This window comes from Trifolium pratense, linkage group LG4 (genome assembly GCF_020283565.1).
Source record: "Trifolium pratense cultivar HEN17-A07 linkage group LG4, ARS_RC_1.1, whole genome shotgun sequence".
NCBI classification, from domain to species: Eukaryota; Viridiplantae; Streptophyta; class Magnoliopsida; order Fabales; family Fabaceae; genus Trifolium; species Trifolium pratense.
Window position 1 is genome coordinate 45,379,222 of NC_060062.1, and position 21,153 is coordinate 45,400,374.

The 21,153-nt window shown below is 32.3% G+C and overlaps 2 protein-coding genes and 1 long non-coding RNA gene across 4 annotated transcripts; all 3 read left to right on the plus strand.

Moving 5' to 3' along the window:
* Window positions 1–1,189: 1,189 nt before the first annotated feature.
* On the plus strand, window positions 1,190–3,952 carry LOC123923296 (transcription factor bHLH18-like). The gene is made up of 4 exons (XM_045975982.1): window positions 1,190–1,441; window positions 1,559–2,167; window positions 2,343–2,720; window positions 3,448–3,952. The coding sequence occupies exons 1-4, from the start codon at window positions 1,376–1,378 to the stop codon at window positions 3,532–3,534; spliced, it is 1,140 nt and encodes a 379-aa protein (XP_045831938.1). The 5' UTR covers window positions 1,190–1,375; the 3' UTR covers window positions 3,535–3,952.
* Window positions 3,953–6,618: 2,666 nt separating this feature from the next.
* LOC123923162 (transcription factor bHLH18-like) lies at window positions 6,619–10,790 on the plus strand. Its single transcript, XM_045975830.1, has 5 exons — window positions 6,619–6,809; window positions 6,891–6,947; window positions 7,054–7,437; window positions 8,047–8,445; window positions 10,325–10,790. The coding sequence occupies exons 2-5, from the start codon at window positions 6,912–6,914 to the stop codon at window positions 10,397–10,399; spliced, it is 894 nt and encodes a 297-aa protein (XP_045831786.1). The 5' UTR covers window positions 6,619–6,809; window positions 6,891–6,911; the 3' UTR covers window positions 10,400–10,790.
* A 4,995-nt stretch (window positions 10,791–15,785) lies between these two features.
* On the plus strand, window positions 15,786–20,942 carry LOC123920999. 2 transcript variants are annotated; one of them, XR_006813890.1, is made up of 6 exons: window positions 15,786–16,300; window positions 16,774–17,124; window positions 17,430–17,597; window positions 19,301–19,404; window positions 19,608–19,680; window positions 20,528–20,942. It is a non-coding gene; the product is annotated as an uncharacterized LOC123920999 (long non-coding RNA). The 2 variants fall into 2 exon arrangements; XR_006813891.1 differs by having other exon boundaries at window positions 16,817–17,124.
* The last annotated feature ends 211 nt before the right edge of the window (window positions 20,943–21,153 follow it).

The following is a 21,153-nucleotide window of genomic DNA, read 5'->3' on the forward strand; positions in this document are numbered from 1 at the left end:
ACCAATATCCAACCAGATACTTTCATGTATTGACTATTCGGTGTTAGGCCTTTATGTAGAGCTGTTAAAATGGGCTAGTCCGAATGGGCCGACCCGCCAAGCCCAATTTTTTCCCGGGCTCGGGCCTTGAAAATCTTAGCCCGAATTATTTTCGGGCTTTTTAGCCCGGCCAATAAAACCCGATTAAAATATGGGCTAGCCCGAATGGGCCACGGGCGGCCCGCAAGCCCGAAAAATTAAACTAAAAAAAATTAAAATTAAAAATAAATATAAATAATTTGTTTTGGATGATTTGAACTTAGTTCGTAATATAAATTATAAAACACCGTCCGCTACTTAAGTAGCGGATGATTAAAAATAGGGCGCGCGAGAAAGTCGTAGGTAGCGGAAAAAATATGACGCACAAAATACTCGTAAGTAGCGGATGAGTAAAGATATAGGGCGCGAGAAACTCATAGGTAGCGAATGAGTAAAAATAGGGCGCGCGAGAAACTCGTAGATAGCGAATGAGTAAAAATACGGCGCGCAAGAATTATTATATATATATATATATATGAGTAAAAATAGGACGCGCGAAAATTATTAATCATATTTATAATGTTGAGCACTAAATGTAAAATAAAAAATAAAAAAATAAACCGGACGGTCCGAAAACCCGACAACCCATACCGGGCCGGGCTCGGGCACTAATTTTGGTAGCCTTTTTTATCCGAACTTTTTAGCCCGACACGAAGCCCAACCAGACCGGCCAGAATTTGGCCGGACCGTCCGTTTTGACAGCTCTACCTTTATAGATCTCTCTCTATATTTATTATTACTCCATCCGGTCCTATATATAAGGAACACTTTGAAAATTTTTTTTTGTCATTTTTATAAGAAACACTCTTTAAATTTATTATTTATTAAATCGATAATCTCTTATATACCCTTATTAAATTGTATAAAATGTTTCTACCAAAAAAAAAAATTGTATAAAATGCAACTTATTCCAATGTTATGCATTAATTACACAGACACATTCCCAAGGTTAATTTTGGAATAACACATATCATTTTAGAATTTTTAATAAAAAAAATAAGCCTCCTTAATATATGTGTTTTTCTCAATGTGTTCCTTATATAGAGGACCGGAGGGAGTATTACGAAGAAAAAAAATGATATAGCAGTGTATACCTTTTTTGACCGCACATGTTTTTCTTTTATAAATTGAAATAAATATTGTGTTGCACTTTTATGGTGTGTGGGGAGTTTTACCGTGGCTAGAGACGTGGAGTAGTACTAGACAACTAGTGTCCTATTAAACAGCTGGGAACTCCAGTAGTATCAAATCAAATCTCACTCTTACTTCTTTCAAGGAGAAACACTTCAGTTTCACAATGGAGGAAATCAACAACACACCAATCAACAACGTCTCAGAAACCAGTAGCTGGTTATCTGATTTGGTAAGAAAAAATTAATTAAACCCAAATTCACACTTTGCCTTCCAAATAATTAAATAAATGGTTCATTAAAATTAAATTCTTTAACACTTGAATTTTTTCTATCTTTTTCTTTTGCAGGAAATAGATGAGTGCAATATATTTCCTGAGGAATGTAACCTTAATTTCTTAGATGCTGATGAGAAAGAAGAGTTTCTTTCACATGACATAGCTACTGTCTTTCAAGAACAAACCCAACAACAATGTTTGACTTCAGAGTCAACACTCAATAACTCATTCACTGATGAAACAAATTTTGACTCTTTTGACTTTGATTTTGAAATTGAGAGACCAACCAAGCAACTCAAAACAATTGATCAAAGTGAAAACATCATTGAAACCTTGTCAACAAAACTTTCTCCATCATTTCAATCTCTGATTCTGTCTTTTGACAACCCCCGAAACTCACCTCGTACTACCAACACCCCCCAAATTCATGGATTCACTCCTACCTTAAACTCAAAACAAAATGAAACAGTGTCGGTGTTTCCACCCCAATCAGGAAACATGAATGTTTCAACTCAGATTCCAAAAGGGTCATCCAAAAACCAAAACTTGGAAACAAAAACCTCACAAAACAAAAGGTCTAGAGCTCATGGTCATGATCATATCATGGCTGAGAGAAAACGAAGAGAGATACTCAGCCAGAGTTTCATTGCTCTTGCAGCTCTTGTTCCTAATCTAAAGAAGGTACAATATCATTAATCTTTAATTACCCTGTTAGTTATTATTATGTATAGAGTGTCCGGGGTTCAAACCCTGATTCCTGCTCTGCATATAAAATGTATGTTTCTACTAACCGAGTTATCTTCGGGGACTATGTGTCACATTACTTACTAAACAATTTTGTGTAAAAATCTTGTAGATGGACAAAGCTTCAGTATTAACCGACTCTATCAAATATGTGAAAGAACTTAAAGAGCGTTTGAAAGTTTTGGAAGAACAGAACAAGAAACAAGAAGCAGAGTCTGTGGTTATTCCTAACAAACCAAACCTCTGCAGTGATTTTGATAACCCCTCATCATGTGATGAGAGTATTCAAGGTGCTGCTAATGCCAATGAATCAGTCTTACAAGTGGAGGCAAGAGTGTCAGGGAAAGAGATGCTGATACGGATTCATTGCCAGAAGCAGAAGGGACTTTTGGTTAAAATCATGGCTGAGATTCAAAGCTTTCAACTATTTTTTGTGAATAGCAGTGTTATACCCTTTGGAGATTCCATGGACATTACTATCATTTCTCAGGTACAAACAAACAGTCTTTTTTGGTAAAGTGTAAAAGGACAATCTTTACCTACCTTAATAATTGCCACTAAAAAGTTTTTTAATATTTTTTTTATTCTTTAATTAAAGTAAAACGTTCACATAAAAAATTAAAATTCGGATTCTTTTGAACGACTCGTCTTAAGGAACTTATTAATTACTTGAGTTTAAATTTATAATAATTTGAGTAGTTTGATTTTTTTTGGCAAGTAGCCTAGTGGTTAATTAGAAATTCCACCTAAAATGTGAATAAATGAAGTATACAGAATTCGAACCCTAACTTCTATAGATATAATGCGATATCTCTGCAAATTAAGTTAATTTCAGGAGACAATGTATTTTGAGTTTTGACTGTTTCCTAAGTAGCCACTTGGTTGAAAAACTACTTTACAATCAAGAGGTATCTGGTTCGAAACTTGACATGAGGGATATGAGAAATCGTATTTGAGTTTTAAATTTTTAATATATAACACAAGTATGTTGGATTACTTTCAATTCATTATATTTGGCTATACATTCATCATGACAATTGTTGATAGTAGTTATAGAATATAAATTTGTAAAAAATTGTTCTTCTTTATGAAATTGATGGGGTATTTTATTCTTGTACCTTTTCTTGATCAAATCAATTTGTTTTCTTTTGATTTTTGTCATTTTTATCCACCAATATTTTTAATTGTATTTAAATATTATTGTTATTATTTTATAGATGGGTGAAGGGTACAACTTGAGCATTAAGGAACTTGTGAAGAACCTGCGGATGGCTGCATTGAAGTTTATGTCATCATGGCACTAAATAAGGAACTTAATGTTTTTTTGGCTTTTGGAAGTGCCATTAGACATACTAATAAGTCATAGATTGAAGCTCTTAATCACATTCAGTTCAATTAATCTGCTGCAGCACAACATAGATCCCCAGAATGTCAACCTTTCTTTTAATAGCACTACTTGGTATCTGCTCCAGTGACAGTGTTCGATTTCCCCGCAGAAGATATTTTTTAGGTTAATAATCTTATAGTTGTAGCAGTTTTAAATTTTAGTCCCCTAAATCTTTAAATTCGTCTCTACAAATTTTAAAGAGTTTTGCTAACGAGGGTTTTCAGGACACTCTTTTAAGTATTTTATTTTAACAAATTTTTATTCACAAAGTGAAACATTTCAATTCTCAATGTGTTGATTTTATACATTTCTATAATTTTTTTTACAAAAACTTACTATTTAAGATGTTAAAAAGTGTCAGAGGGCACTCATTATTTGGCCATGTAATGCTGACATGATTATTGTTAAGAAGTCTCACTTCGGATGTAGTTGACTTTAACATGAGTTTACAAGTAAGAGACAATTTTCGCCTTACAAACCGGTTATGTAAGGATGAGTTGAGCTTAACTTTCAATTATAAAGTGACATCAAAGTCTCACAAAAATCCGTTGAACTACCCGCAATTGAACTATCCACCATTTATATCCACACATCAGTCCAATACTATCAGGGGATGTGAGACTTCTTAACGATTATATTGACCACAAATTATGTCGAGGATTAAAAATGTGATTGATTCCGTCATTCCGTGTGATATTGTTCCTCTCTTGTGGAGATCGATGATTGGAATATTTATTTGCATGTGACACAGCTTAATTAATAGCAACTTTCATGACATTCATAGTTTTTGATGCAATTTCTTTGATATTTTACCATATCTAAACTGCAATCTTTTTTTGGACAGAAATCTAAACTGCACTTATGAAATAGGCTTACTTAATTAGGATATAATACTGGTTGACAACTTGGATTAATAGTGAATAATAATACTCTTATAATAAGTCAAGTTACAGATTGGTCTTAACTCTTAATGATTCTTTATACTACAGAGCACAAGTATTAAAAAAAGATGTAGTTAAGTGTTGCTAGCCCAATGAGGTCATCTAGTGTTAATGTTGTATAAACAATTTGTCAATGAGAAGTTAGTTGATTCAATTATGCAATTATCTAATTTCGAACAATTGGTATTAGAGCTCCTCACTACGCCTGAACCGAAACCGCAGTTTCTTGAACTATAACACGTTTGTTCAACCATCGAGTCCCATATTCGATGGTCATTTTTACAATTATTAGTCCATGTTAATTGAGAATTTCTTGCGTTCAAAGGGAGTACGGGAGCTTGGTCTAAGATAGAGTGCATGTTCGTTCTTCCGCCATTTTGCAAACACGAACCAATTGAAGAAAGGGAGGGAAAGTAAATAGAGGGATTTCAAGGTGAAGAACTACGTGTTTTAAGCAATTGATAGCACAATCATGGAAACAATTGAGTAAAGATCTTGCGAAAGCAATTTGAGATTCCACAAAGTGAAAGTAGCAGGGGTCAACCAAGGTAAAGAGAGTTCACCTTCAAGCTATTCACAAAGAATATAAGTTGCTAGGTATGAAGGAGGGTGAAAGGGTTGACGAGTACTTTCCAAGAACCTTTTCATTTGTCAACAATTATGTAGTTTGCTCCGTTGAAGAGCCAAACGATATTAGTACCTTAGCTATTGATAAGCTCCAAAGCAGTTTTATTGCTCATTAGCTAAACTTTATTTATTATTAGAACATGAAAGTATACCGATTGCTACTTGGTTCAGTGGTAATTGACGATGAACTTGGTATGGAAAACCACGGTTCGATTCTCCGCAACTGCGATCGGGATGAGGCTGAAACTACTTGATGTCAAACTGACCACTGAACTAGATTAAACTGGTGGTGAAAAAAAAAATGAAAGTATTTTATGCGAACTCATTATAATTTGGGTATGTAACTTTAATAAATACTAAGTGTTTTTTTTTTTTGACAAAATAAATAAATACTAAGTCTTAAAAACAAATGACAGTATTTTATTTGATCTCAGTGTAATTTGGATCGGTAACTTTAGTAGATACTTGAGTCTTTTGAGTCAACGAAATTAACATTTTAGTTGATGGTAAAATGATTGAATTTATATTAGAAATTTATTTCTATGTAATTTTAAAACATAATTAAAACTTTTGACCTTTAAGACATACTCCTCCATCCCAAAATATAAGGGAAAATTGGTCAAAAAAAAGTTGATGTATTTGATTAAAAATTTGGACTAAATACATCTAACTTTCTTTGACCAATTTTCCCTTATATTTTGGGACGGATGAAAGTACTTCCTCCGGTCCTATATATAAGAGAAAATTTACTTTTTAGATTCATTAAGAATCTAATGTATCTAGACTATATTATGGATTAGATACATTAGATTTTTAATAAATCTAAAAAGTAAACTTTCTCTTATAGTATCGGAGGGAGTAATAGACTTCTTACGCTTTAGACCCTTTTGGTCCGCATTGAATTTTCTGCTATAACTATGCAGTTACAGCTCTCATCCGTTCGATTTAAATCGACAGCTATGATCGTTTTATTGTATACGATCTAAACCGTTCGATCTTAAATTAACAGTTAATATTCATTATTGTGTAAACTGTATATAATGTCAAAAACAGGCAATCATGATCCATTTTGGTCTAATATACGAGACTATTCCTCAAGTCCACAATTCAATAAAATATTCAACAAGGATATTTAGACACCCTTAATTCCATAACACTCATTCAATTCAACCTTTCTCTTTATCTTTCTTTCTATGAAAATGCTAACCAGTATTCCGGAGACATCGGTTAAGATAATCAAAAATAGTAATATTATCTTAAAATTTGTGAAGTCAACATTTAAAAATTTAAATTTTTATTTTTTCAATGCAATTTTTTTCTTTTTTTTTTCCCTTTTTAATTTTTTAACTATTTCTCCGAGGCACTAGTCAGCATTACGCCATTACCGTTCTTTCTATTGCATATTATTTTAGCAAACTCTCTCAAATACCAAATTGAGTAACATACTAACACGTGACGTGAAAGTACGATCCCGCACTCAATTCCAAATCCATCTGTCTTCACATCCTCTCAAATATCCACACAAGATAGGGGCACAAAATAAGGGTGCTATTTTATAAAGGCAAACAGAATAACTTGGTTCTTTTCAAAACTGAATTGTGCTATTCAACTAGAGCCAGGGGAGGTAATTAATTAATTTCATTTTCACATAATGTTTTCTTAATATCAAATTATTATCTGATCACCAATATTTCATTTCTTTCAGGATCATTCATTCTTGACTTCAATGGAAGAATCATGGACTAATTGGTTGTGTGATATGGTAAAATTAAATTGTGTTCAACTTAACATATTAATAATAATATTATTCTCTTTATATGCATGAATTTTTATTGAATATAAACTCTTTTTTGTTCAACTTTTTCCAGGAACCAGATGATTACAGATTCATCAACGAATCAAGCATAAACACAGACATTAATCAAGTTAGTAGTTTAGAGAGACCTTCAAAGTTACTCAAAACAGTTTCTTCTTCTTCTTCTTCCCCTTGCTCATACATTCTTACATTTGAAAATGAGAATCCACCACCAATAAAGGTTCAACCAGCTTTGAAGACAAAAACCAAAGTTGTGAACTCAAAGAATGAACAAAGAAGGGTTAATACTCAAGAGAGCAACATGAAGAAAAGTTCATTTTCCAAATCTACAACTCATCATCACACACCAGATCACATAATTGCTGAGAGATTAAGGAGAGAAAAGATTAGCCAACAGTTCATAGCTCTTTCAGCACTTATTCCAAACCTCAAAAAGGTTCATTTTTTTTAAAACCCATTTGACTCTAACATCTAAATAATTGTATACATGGTACTATATTTTTGAGGGAATACTAAAATAATTTTATTTTATATAAATTAACAGCATCTAAATATAAAAGTAGGGATAACATCCCAACACAGCTGACACCCTATCTTTTCCCGTCCTCCACCCTATTATTAAAATAAATTTAATTCACATATATTTTTGCTATAATATAATTTTTTTAAAAGATTTAATTTATATGCATTGGTCGGCTAGGTGAAGATTTTTTACATTATTGTTAGTCAAATCATTACTATTTGATCACTAAAATATTTGACTTTCATCGTATTTATTTTAAAAGTCATATAAATAATGATTTTTTATTGGTTGGCTGTGTAAAAACGTTTAGGCTGACATTGCGTCAAAATATTTTATATTGTCAGTCAATTTTAATTTTAAGATCATTAAAAAGTACACTTGACCTTGTTCATAATTACTTCTAAAATCACATCAACATATATTTGACCTTATTAATAATTACTTTTAAAATTCGAGTGACACATATGATCGATTGTGATTTGTTGACGAATTAAAACTAAACTTGTGATTATATGTTTATAGATGGACAAAGCCTCTGTATTAGGTGATGCTATAAAGTATGTGAAGGAGCTTAAAGAGCAAGTGAAAGTGTTGGAAGAGCAAACCAAAAAGAAAAGTGTAGAATCAGTTATGGTTGTGAAGAAATTGTCTCAACTTTATGTGGATGAAGATGTTTCAGACACTTCCTCAAATTCATGTGATGAAAACTCAGATGAAACCTCAAAAACATATTTGTCATCATTGCCAGAAGTTGAAGCTAGGTTGTCGGGGAAGAATGTGTTAATAAGAATTCTGTGTGAGAAAGATAAAGGAGTGATGGTGAATGTATATAGAGAGATAGAGAAACTTCATCTCTCAGTTATCGATGCTAGTTCATTTTCCTTTGGTTCCTCTGTTCTTGCCATAACCATCATCACCCAGGTACATTTTCTTTTCTCCTTTTTTTTTTTTGGTCAAGGGTAAATTTTCTATTAATTGTTTTTTTATATAGTAATTCTTTACCGGATAATCGTCTTATAAAATTGACCGTTGGATTGAACTATATTATAACATAGATCATTTTTATAAAATATAATATTAATCACAAATCATTTGATATGTCAATGAGATGCATCAAAATTAATTTATTTTTGAATGTTCGTAAGACGTTAATTTTTATGTATCTTATTGATGTATCAAATGATTTTCGATTAATGTTATATTTTATATATATGATATTGGGGTCAAGTAGCCTAGTGACTATAAATTTCAGTAAATAAGTGACTATACAATGTTCTGTCAACTGTCCTAAACTCACGTTACAACTATTTCTACTATATGAAATTAATAAAATTTACTCCCTCCGGTCCTTTTTATAAGGAACAATTTGGAAAAAAAATTTGGTCCTTTTTATAAGAAACGATCATTAAATTTATTCTTACAATTCCTTTTTTACCCTTATTAAATTGTATCCATTCCAAAGTTATGCATTAATTAGAGTGATATATTTCCTAAGAATAAATTAATACACCAAGGTTAGTTTTGGAATAGATTGTAAAATTTTAGAATTTTTATTAAGAAAGATAAGGTTTCTTGGTATGTGTGTTTTTTCCAAATTGTTCCTTATAATAAGGACCGGAGGGAGTATGTTTTATCTTTCTATTTAAAATGGTGAAGATTTTATCATGTAATTTTTTTTAAGGAATCATGTAATTATTAGTCTCTATTTTTGAATAAAACCGATATATTATTTACCAACAATAAATTCGTTTAAGTGATAAGAATATTGAGCCCTTTAAGTAGATGGTTAGGGATTCGATTTCTGTCTCTTATATACGGAAAAAAAATCTAGTTAAATGAGAGAATTCATTTATTTTCTCCGTAGATTCTCTGTCAGAAATTAATTATGTTACCAACAACAGAAACGTATCATTTTCTTAGTATTTGTAAATTTTTTTTTTTTTTACAGCATACGTAAATAGTGTTAAAACTTAAAACACAACAATTCGAGAAAGAGGGGTTCTATCAACAAAAATGAGATTCTTCCTTAAGGTCTTGAGTTAAAATGTGGTGTCCAACTCACTTATATAGTTGTTCTTAATCCTAATGTAGATGATCGTCCGGCTGCCCCTCGTGACCCAAGAATGTTTAACCTAGTATTTTTATTAGCAACTTAATAATTAATTAGTTCTTTGAGAATGAATTGTTTGAAAAAATTAGAGTTTGATTAATTAATAGAACTTTTTTTTTATCGGATTGTATATGTGACAAAAAATTATCATGTAATTCAAAGACAAAAATTTTGATTTTTGTTCAGTTTCATGTGCTTCAATTTATTAGGCTCTAAAAATAGTTTTAAAAGCGAACACATTTGATTTTTTGTTAAGAAGTTACATATCAGTTGTGAGATGGTCTTAATATGTGTTTATAAGTAAGAGGTCATCTTCACTTTAGAAGTCAGTTTTATAGAGTTGAGTTAGACTCAATACTCAACTCAACTCTATGACGGTATCAGAACCTCTCTGAATGGACGCCTGTTACCAGGTTTCTGATTGAACCATTTACCATTTAAATTTGCGCTCCAAACCCATACGTGAGGGATGTGTGTTAAGAACTCGCTCCAAGATCAATTGCGAAATGACTTGAATAAGTAAGCTATCATTTTTAACCCAAGAAACGCAGCCCAACTCTGCCTTATTGAAAATGAAAGGAGTAATAATTGCTTAAAAGAAAACAAATTAAATGTAACAATCAACTTCCATTAATTATTGTAGTCACTGTAGAGTCATTATTGACATAAAGTGTTTTTATATGGTGGCAGATGGAGGAAGAGTTGAACACGAGCGTCCAGAAAATGGCAAAACAACTGAGATTTGGACTGGTGCAATTGAATTAGTTTGTACTATGTACTGTATGCTATTAGCGGTGGTAATTGGTAATAGATCGATCATGAATTCAGTGATAGTTGCAACGTGGGATGGGGAAGTCATGTACACGAAGTATACAGCATGGACATGTTGAGGCCTTGGGGACGAGACAATCGATGTGCATTAAATACACTATGGTTTTATTAAGGGAAAATGTGGGACATATCATGTGGCTAATCGCATAAGAATAATATACAACTACGCACACAAACAAAAACTAATAAATTGATTTATGTGGTAAATTTTGTTTTTTTGACAAAATGTGGTAAAAAATTTAATCGCTTAATTACTGTTTTATGTATATGGAAAAAAAGTCAATTGGATGAAGTTTAGTCATCACATAGTTAATATCTTTTGAAATAAAATGCAAGCTAAAATATGGTTTTTTCTAATTAACCCTCACATAAATTGAGGGTAGGTGCCCTATGATGACGTGGCACCAATGAAATTCATCCACATTTATTTAAGTCAAATATAATTAATTTTTTACCATAAATTATTTTGACTACTTTTATTTTCAATTAATTATATTTTATGTATTATATTCTATGAATTTATATTTTGGACCTAATTACTTTTGATTTGTTTGCTTCTTCTTCAAATTGTATTACGTCTCAAACAACTTTCTTCTTCGCGTAAAAAAAAAAACTTTCTTCTTATCGTCAAAAAACTTTCTTATTCTTCTTAATGCTTTCAATCTCTGCCGCAGCCTCCACCACCGTCATGTTAGCATTCTACGGCTCCTCCGCTTTTGTGTTATCCGATGTCAATCTTTACTGCAGCCTTCGCCACCAATCTACCGGATTTCTTCAAGATTCTAAAACTTGTGATTTTCAATTTCTTAGATGTTATGTTTTTTAGCGTATTTTTTCGTGTTTTTTTTCCTTATTTTTTCCTGTTATGTCATAGAATGTGATTCATATTCATCGTCATTTTGTTTTTGTTTTCTTTGGTTGTCCATATCGGGAAAAAATTGAAAACAAAATAGTTTAGAGAAGACAAAACGAAATTAGGAGAAAATTAGGAAGACAAACTAATTCTTGAACTTGTTTAGAAGTAAAAATATAAATAGTTCATCTGAACTAAAAGAAAGGTTGGACCATTGTCGGAAAACATACACACGGGAGCTCGCCCGATCACAAGTGCGGTCTACCTGAAATTTATCCGATCAAAATGAAAAGGTTCGACTATTATAAGAAGACGAACTAACTCTTGAACTTGTTTAGGGTTTAACTATTGATCACAAGTAAAAATATAAATAGTTCATCTGAACTAAAAGAAAGGTCGGACCATTGTCGCAAACCTAAACCTAATTACTTAACCTAATTTTTTTCCCCTCTTTTTTCTAAGATCGACATCATGTCAACCAACGTTAATCTATGCAATGATTTAAAGAGATTAAAAAATAAATATTATATACTCCCTCTATTATAAATTACTTGTCGTTTTAGAAAAAAATAAAATTAAGAAAGTGTATTTTTGCACTTAATTTCTTATTATACCTTATTTTAATTCACCAATAAGCTTAATTTGTTTTTTTCCATGCATTTTATCTTTCCAATAAATTTAATATGTTATGTACCAAATTTTTTTAAAAACAAACATTTTTTTTTTTGAAAACTTAAAAAAACAAACTTTAATTTTCCAAATATATAAATCTTTTACGGTTTTGACTACTCCTAAATATTTGGAATTTACATGAGTGACTTAGATAGTTAACAATTTTTTTTTCTAAAACGACAAGTAATTTGAAACGGAGGGAGTATTTACACCGGAATAGCATAAATTATTTGTTTTGATTTTTTTTTGAAGCATTATTTGATTTCATTTAATAAATGTACAAGTGGAATTGTGTATTTAAATTAGAGATATTATTTTTTTTTCTTTGTTGTTTTTGAAGCCTATAACATTGATTTTTTTTTTTTACTAATAACATTGATATTTTAGAATCAATATATAATATTTAGAAACAAGCATTCAATGATCAAATTAATTCTAATTATATTTACACATTGTCTAAAATATAATTAAAGAAAACTAGTAACATAAAATATAATTAATTGAAAATAAAAGTAGTCAAAATAATTTATGGTAAAAAATTAATTATGTTTGACTTAAATACACGTGGATAAATTTCATTGGTGCCACATCAGCATAGGGTAACTACCCTCAATTTATGTGAGGGTAGAGAAGTAATCACCAAAATTTATTAACTTTTATCCTAATCTATTAATAAATAGTATCATTATCTCCAAAATTTTAGTCATAGGAGAATCTAAGTGTTAAACTCGTGTCTTTGTTTCCTATCACGGTTATTCTTGCTGCTTTTTGTTTGCTTCGTGCTCTTTTTTTATTTGTCTGGTTTTATTTTAGATTTTTTTTTTAAAAAGGTTTTTAATAGGTAGATGCTGAGAATCATTTAAGAGGATATCAACAAGTGATTTCTTCCAACAAAGTGACAAATTAAATGAAAGGGGAAAAGAAAGAAAAAAAATCGATTAGGTTGAGAGAATAATAGAAGAAGACGCCACAATCATGAAAATTGATACGACAAGGGCATTCGTCACAATGGTAAGAATTCTCTTCATGCTCTTGAGGTCCTCATCACACTCATTGTCTCATTCTTATCCTACAAGAGAGAAGGGGGGAATTTATGAGGGAGGGGGAATATTTCGTAAGTTGAAAATAGAAGGGTACTTGTTCATTAGATGACTTGTAATTTGGTAATAAAGTTGTCCCTTATTTAGTGAGAACAAAATATTTAGTTTTTGTCTAGCTTCTTATCCACACATTTTTTTTTGTCAAATAGCATAAACGATAGGATTTTATCTTTTTAAAGTGAATAAATGTGGTGTTTCGGGATCAAACCCAAAATATGCATATAGAATGTGATGTTCCTATCAATTGAACTATGTTTATGAGAACTCTTATCCACACTTTTGTTTATTCTCTGAAACAATTTTTGAATCTGTTCTGGACCGGGCCAAGAGCTGGCCCAATTATCCTCTTGCCCGACATTTGGGGCACAGCCCAACAAGGGGAGGTTTCCCCGACACGTCAGCCAATGACGTGTCCTCCTCGACATAACGGATAAGCAGCACGTTAAACACGTGCTCATCTATCCACGCGTGTTGATCCGTTCAACCACGCCTTCATCCAACGAACTTATCCATTACCCATGAATAATGGAACGGTTCCAACCAAGATAGAGGCAAATAACGGCCTCCCCTACGATACAGGGACTATCTTGGCAGTTGAGTCTATTGGGTCGGTTCTTAGCTTCCAGCCCAATAGACCAACCTTTGGCCCAGCACCGGAGGCAACTATATAAGCTCTCCTAGACAGGAGAACCAGGTATTCTAAACCATTCTACACTTTCTTTCTCTCTCTCTTCTCTTCTCTTTTGTATCTCTCGTTCTCTTGCTGACTTAGGCATCGGAGCACCTGCAGTTACAAATCCCCCCTTCGGTGTGGACGATTTGCTCAACGGACCAGCCATCAACCTTTCTGATCATCAGGTTAGATCAGAATCAAACTAATTAAAGTTGAACAAACCATCAAATTGACCACTGTCTCTGTAATTCACTCTCAAATAGGTCATTGACTCTTTCAATATCTCAAATTAATTTCTATCTCCGCCTTCTCAATTTGGTCTCTTCGCGAACAATTTTTTCACTTACTTTCAAAGAAGTTTTTGTCTCCATCAACTTTATATCAAAATAGTCCCTAACATTTTTAACTTACTGTCAAATTAATCTCTACATTTACCAATTTTTTAATCAAATGATCACTATTTTAAATTGATTGTTTACTATGTGACACTTAAATTATGCAATGTTATCGTTCACGTGACTATAGGCAGAGCCATAAATCTTTTAAAGCCCAGACAAAAACTCAGTTTTGGCTAAAAAAATAATTTTAAACAAAATATCTCAATTTATTCTAAAATAATCCCTAAAATACAAATGTAACGTGATCCTAAGTTCTAACATAAGAAAGTTGTTAAAACAGGAAGGACGTGACCATGGTGTGCAATCTACTGGTTTGTGAGATAGGTGAGCCTTATCTAGTTGTCTTGGGTCCATGCCAGCCTATGAAGCCCCAATACGCGACACGATATCGATACGATACGACACCGATACGATACGGCCGCGATACGTTATTTAAAAACTAAATTTAAAATTAAATATATATAAAGGGGATATAAACGGCCGCGATAATGATAAAAAATTAACATTCAAATTATTCAAATTGAGCAAACAAGTAACAATTACATATATTAAGTTAAGTACTACCCAAAAGGATAGTGAGATGGGTAATTTAACTGGTTAATTAGTCGAGCTAAGAGTTAAGGAGTTGGAGATTCAGGGTTCAAGTCCTGACAAGGAGAAAAACTAACGTAATAATATAATATATTAACAATTTACTTAGAAAAAAATACATACTACACAAAGACATAGTTGGTAACATCATACTCTAAATTCAGTACTTAAGAGAAAACATGAATTGTATCAATCTCTTTTCCTACGTTTTCATCATCAAAGAACAATAATTGTCCGATACTTTTCCGATACACGTATCGGAGAAGTATCCGACACGTATCGGTTATATATTTTTTAAAAAATAATATTAATTTTCGATACTTTTTTGATACGTGTGTCGAAGAGTATCGGACGAGAATCAGTATCAAGTATGTATCGGACACGATACTTGGCCATTTTTAAAATATCGGGGCTTCACAGATGCCAGCACAAGTGGACCAAACCTTCATTTATGAGGAATTCCAAAACAATGGTAGATATTATTGGTGGATTAAATATGTTTATAAATATTATTTTAAGATTTATTGAACTCCTATAATCCAACTCACATAAACAAAACATTTTATTTACTCCGTATTTTAAAAAAAGAAAAATAAATATTGGATAAAATATTCTCATGCATTTAGTTTAATTGATAAAAACATCACATTAATTAAGTCGGAGTCGAAATTTGAATCAATAATTTCTCATTTATTTATTCCAAGAGATGAATTTTTAGTTACCATCCTATTTTATTAAAAAAAAAAAAGGAAAAGATAATAATGGACGGGCACATAAAGTTTCACCCATAATTTTTGGGGTTTCAATGAAGGTTCTTTCTTGGAGTCATTTATTGGGTTGTAAAACACCATTCATTCACCTGATGAAACAAACAAGTAGTTGGGAGAAGGTACCCACAATTTGACCAAACGGTGTTAGTGAAGACTTGAGCCATCACATTCAAAAAACAGAAATGCTATAGGGACACATTCAATACCAAAAATACAACAAATATACTATACTATTCCTTTATACCTATATTTCTATTTTATTTTTATTTTTTATATCATATTGTCATGTTCCTTTATTTTTCTCTTTCCATTCCTCACTGTCTTCTTCCTCTCACCGAGCCTCTGCGCCGATCTCCCTCCACCACCAATCATCGCCGGCGACATCTCCCTCCACCACTAAACAACCATCACCGCCTCTCACTACAAGAAAAATAGAGATTAAAACCTCAAATTCTTCTTTGTTCTTCGTTCGTTCAATCGTCTTCACCCTAAGCTTCAAATTCGTTAAATCGTTTTCATTCTCCTCAGATTCGTTCGTTCAACTTCGATTCAGAATTGTTCAACCCTAGTTTCATTTTGGGAAGAGCTTCGATATGTTCAACTTCAATTAAGAATCGTTCAATCTCAATTCACTTCAACTCTCATTCAGAATCATTGTTCAACTTCGATTCAGTTCAACTCTCATTCAGAATCGTTCATCCTCGATTCGTTTTCTCTGCAAAGCTTCTTTTCAGAATCTCTCAAGCTTCAATTAAGTTTTGTTCATCCTTCAATTCAGGTTCAGTTTATAATTTTATTACATTTTTTAGTTATTTTTCCCATTTTTTCATCATTTTGTTTCATAAATTGGTTCTTAGGTATTTGAAACTAGTTTATTCTTTAGATATTTAGTAATTAGGTATTTGAAATTAGTTTATTAGTTTCCAATCCATTGTGCTTCCTGAAATTTAGAGAAAGAGGGACACATATCATTATAAAGGTTATTGTTGTGATTGGTTTATGTAAAGCATTATAAGCCTATGAAATGCAAATAGACAAATTTTGTGAGCATAGAATTGTTTGTCTGCAATAGCATTGTTGGATTTACCATAGCTTAAGTGGGGTTTACTTGATTTTTGCTTGTATCTATCTATTTTTAGTATAGTAGTATCTGGTTTTTTCTGTATTCAATAATGTCAATTATTTTACTCGTGTTTTATATATATGAATGTATGATTTGATTTTTATAATTTTTTGTTTGTTGGTTATTAGATTATGAATAATTTGGTCGTGATGAGTTTAGCTTCGAAAACAGAACCGTTGCTAATGGTGTGGGGAAAGAAGTGTCCGTGCTTTCAAAGCCTGGTTCAAGCTCCACGACTAACACACACAGGTGAGAGGCTGAGAGCACAACCTCTTCCCTTTTAGCTTTTTCCGCCGCGTAACCTCTTCAAGCTGCCACAGTCGTCTCTCTCCACTCTGCCACCTTCTTGTCTGTGTCTTGTTCTGTCTCTCGCTCTACTCACTGCGTATGCGATCTCTCTCGCTCTCCTCGCTGCAATGTGATCTCTTTCTCACTCTCCTCGTTGCAATTTGTTACCTGAAGCTCTGTTTATCCTTAAGGTAAGCATTCTTTAAAAATGAATTAGGATTAGGGTGAAATGATTTAGGTTATAAATTGGGGGTTAAATGATCTAGGGTCTAAATTTCAGGTTAAATGATTTTAGTATTCTCACCATCTATGAGCATTCATCATCATTGTGCACAAGCTATTTGATAAAATGCTTGAATTGTTGGATTTAGAAGAAAAATGGCTTTTTTTTTTTTTGCTAGAAATTGGGCTTAATGTGTCCAACTTTGGCTATTGTAGTCAACTGATTTAGTTGCCTAATGTCAATGTATTGTTTTGATCATATGTCTACATGAAGCTTTTGTTGCAATTGAAAAAGAAATTGAACCTGTTGATGAAAGCATGATTTGGTGGAATATGCAAAGTTGTTGCCTATGCACTGCTGCTTATTTCCTGTTATCACTATAAAGCCAAGGTGAAGTCCCAGTGCCCGTTACAGAGGTTCGGAGCCTGTATGAGATTTTAGGTATTTACAAATGAATTCAAAGCTATACAAGTATTTACTTGATTTGATTTAGGCTACGTTTGATCAAATTAAACTATAAGCTAGCTGAAATGATAATGGCTTTTGAGTGTAATACTTGAAATGATTATGTGTGTGGCTTGTAATGAAATTATAAGCTGAAACGTTTTCTGCAATATCTGTTATCCAGACACATGTTCTTTAACAAATATACCACCTTTTTTTAACTGTTCATTTATACACCCATTTTATACATTCATTTCTATTTATTTTTTATTTCTTTAAAACACTGCACACATGTGAATCTCTCTCTTCCCTGTTTCCTTGTTTCTGAAAAACGTAAACACACGCTCTCACCTTGTTGCTCCATCTCGTCACCGCCGCTGCCTGCCACCATCATCGCTTCTGCCGCGTTCTGCTCTCTTTCTCTCTCTCTCGCTCTCCTCGTTGCAATCTTTTTCTCACGCTCAAACACATTGTTAACGTAAGCATTCTTTAACAATGAATTAGGGTCAAACAATTTAAGGTATAAATTGGGGGTTAAACGATCCAGGGTATAAAGTATAAATCATAGTTTAAGGGGCTTCTGTGACTCTTGTTTTTTCCACAAAATTTGTTCCTGAATTGCTTCATAGATGATAGTTTTGTTCTTACTAGCTTAATATATTTTCATGAAATTAGATCTTGCAAATTGTATATGGAAATAACAATTTTTAACTTGATTTTGGGATTTTGACTGATTAGTGTTTGTTATACTACATTAAAATGGTTTGGATAGATCAAAGATGTATTTGATAATTGAACCGACTATTTCCATGTTGCTCAAAAGATAGTGGAAGGCAAAGGGTGTACAAAAAGAGGGAATGGAAATTGAGTTGTTTTCAAAATGTTAGGGACCTCGGGAAAAATAAATAAGGCGAAAATATATAAAAAAAAAAATGTAGAAAGAATAAGGATTGAACTAAACTTGAAGACATGGTGTAGTATGAATTAGTTTCTAGTTTAGGATAGCTTGTAGTAATATTGAAAATAACTGATAATTATTATTAATATTATTAAGAAGACTTGTAATCACTTGGCGAGTTGAACGCCGTTTTTATTTGTCGAAGAACCTTTCTATGTATTTGAGTAAAATGGTCAGATTAGGCGTGCACCACCTGTCGTAAGAGTTGAGAATATATTTGAGCATGTTCAACTATAGTAGAGTTCCTTATTATTTGTGGTTAAGCTATAGTAGAAGTACTTATTACTTGTGATGTGATCAATGATTAGCATGTTCATAAGTTCAATATGTAGAGTAATGAAAGGAAATCCCATAGTGTCTGACATATCATTTTCTGCAACTTTTAGATTGCACCACATACCTGTCATGATAAATCGATAATATCTTGTTTTGAATTGGTTATAAATTGATAATATCTTGTTTTGAATTGACTTAGGCTTCAACCATACTTTCTTGGATAGTTTTCTCGCTTGATTTTTGTCTAAGTTAAGAGTACTTATGTAATATAGTTATGTGATATTGATCTCTATATGTGCACATTAGAATATATTCCCATTTCCATGTGTAATATAGTTGTTGTTGACTAAGGGGTTCTATCTGGTGTGTTGAAGTGTGGCTATTTTTTTTTGGTGTTTACTTGATATGTTTCTATGCTCAATGTGTACAGATGTTTTGATCTGATTAAACTTTTCCAATTTCGCAGATTACAAGGTGAACAAAGGAATGCTCTTCTTTGATGCAATTTGATCTGCTCAAAATTCTTCTTTTAATGGAAATGGACACAAGATGGAGCCAACCTGATATTTGGTATTATATCTTTTACTAGTGTTTTAGAGGTAGCCTGGTCTCTATAGGTTGTTTGAGAGAATTTAGTGGTTGTGCTGTATGGTTGGTTTTGCACTAGAGACAATATTCTTAGGAGTAGTCTCACTTTTGTACAATGAACTTAATTTGTAATGACTGACACATTTTGTAAGAATTTAACTCTAGCCACTTTTTTTCATTTGTAGGTTGCTTCTTGAGGTTACTTAGCATGAATGATGAATCCCAAGTTTGAGCACATATTGTGGAGCTAAGGTTAAGGTATCACATCATGTAACTCTTGTTCTCCCAATTTTCACAATTCTTAACATGCATCAGTGTTTATACTTTCACTACAGCTGATTTTGCATCTCATAATGTACTCTTTATGTCATAGACTATATCATTTTGTTTTTTTATTTGAATATTGCACTCTTTAATGTAGCAATGTGTCCAATGTTGAACATTCATTTCTCTTTTGTGCTTCCCATTATTACTCCTAGATTTAAGGGGTCACTTTATTATTATTATTAACTATACTTACTACTTTTGTGGCATAATAATATCAATGATGTTCCATAAGGGATATCAAATGACTTTATAGGAACTTCTCTACTGTTGTTGACTGAAAAATATTGAGTTGTGTTAAATGTGAGATGTGTACGATAATAAGACTAGTAGATAAATATTGAGTTGTGTTATAGGGACTTTCTAGTATGGTGTAATTAGTGCTGGTAGTGTTTGGATGTTGGTATGCAATTATATGTTAATGTTGATGTCCAGTTTTCCAGTGTGTTATGATTAGAATTGGAGTACTCGTAGTAATGTGTTAGATACCATAAGCTAATTTATAGTGTACTCAGTGTGAGGATCAAAGTGTGTAAATCAGAGGGGAGCTTCAATTTAAGTTGTATAGTACTGTTATAGGTGTCTTGGTATGAAAAATGTGTTTTGTTTTTAAGGATTTTGAGTTGTCTAGCTAGATGACTAGTGTATCTTCTGGGTTTGTTTTCGTACCATTTTTTAGCCTGACCTTGGTTTTGGATTTATGAGATGCAATGCTGCCTATTTTTTCTCTATGCAGTTGTGATTCTGTTTTGAGCATTTGTTTTTTGCTGGTGGTTTTCAGGCATGTTTGGTTGATCTGTTGCTATGCTTGGAGCCTTTCATCAGTTGTATTTTTTGGCCTGCATCTATCCGCTATTAAGGCAGCCGATTACAAACAACAGTTGCTTGTCAAAATAAAACAATTGCCGCAAGCTAAACATGGAAATATAGATATGGATCCAACAGATTTGAAAGAACGAAATCCTTCTATTGGTAAATACTACTCATGGAAGTAATGCAAATGATGGTACACATGTTGATGAGTATATATATAAATGATTTTTGAATGCAGAACTTAAAGAATTATTTAAAGTACGATATGTAGCCACCTTAAAGTTATTAGAACCGTTAACATTTTGGATGTATTGATGACTTTGATATTATGTAATGTGAGATACTTATGTTTATGATGGAAAAAGTTGATGTTTGCAAACAAATATGTAGTTTGGGATGAATTTTTTAAATTATTCAAGGAATTAAATTTGTGCATGTTGGGTTTTTGTATGTTGGCTACATTTTGCAAAAACATCTTTTAGCCAAGTGTTGAGACATATGTGCGTACACCAAGTGTTGAGACAGATTTAAGCAACTCCAAATTGTGAACTTAGTCGTTGGCTAGGTGGTGATGTTATTGAAGTGTGTCTTCAT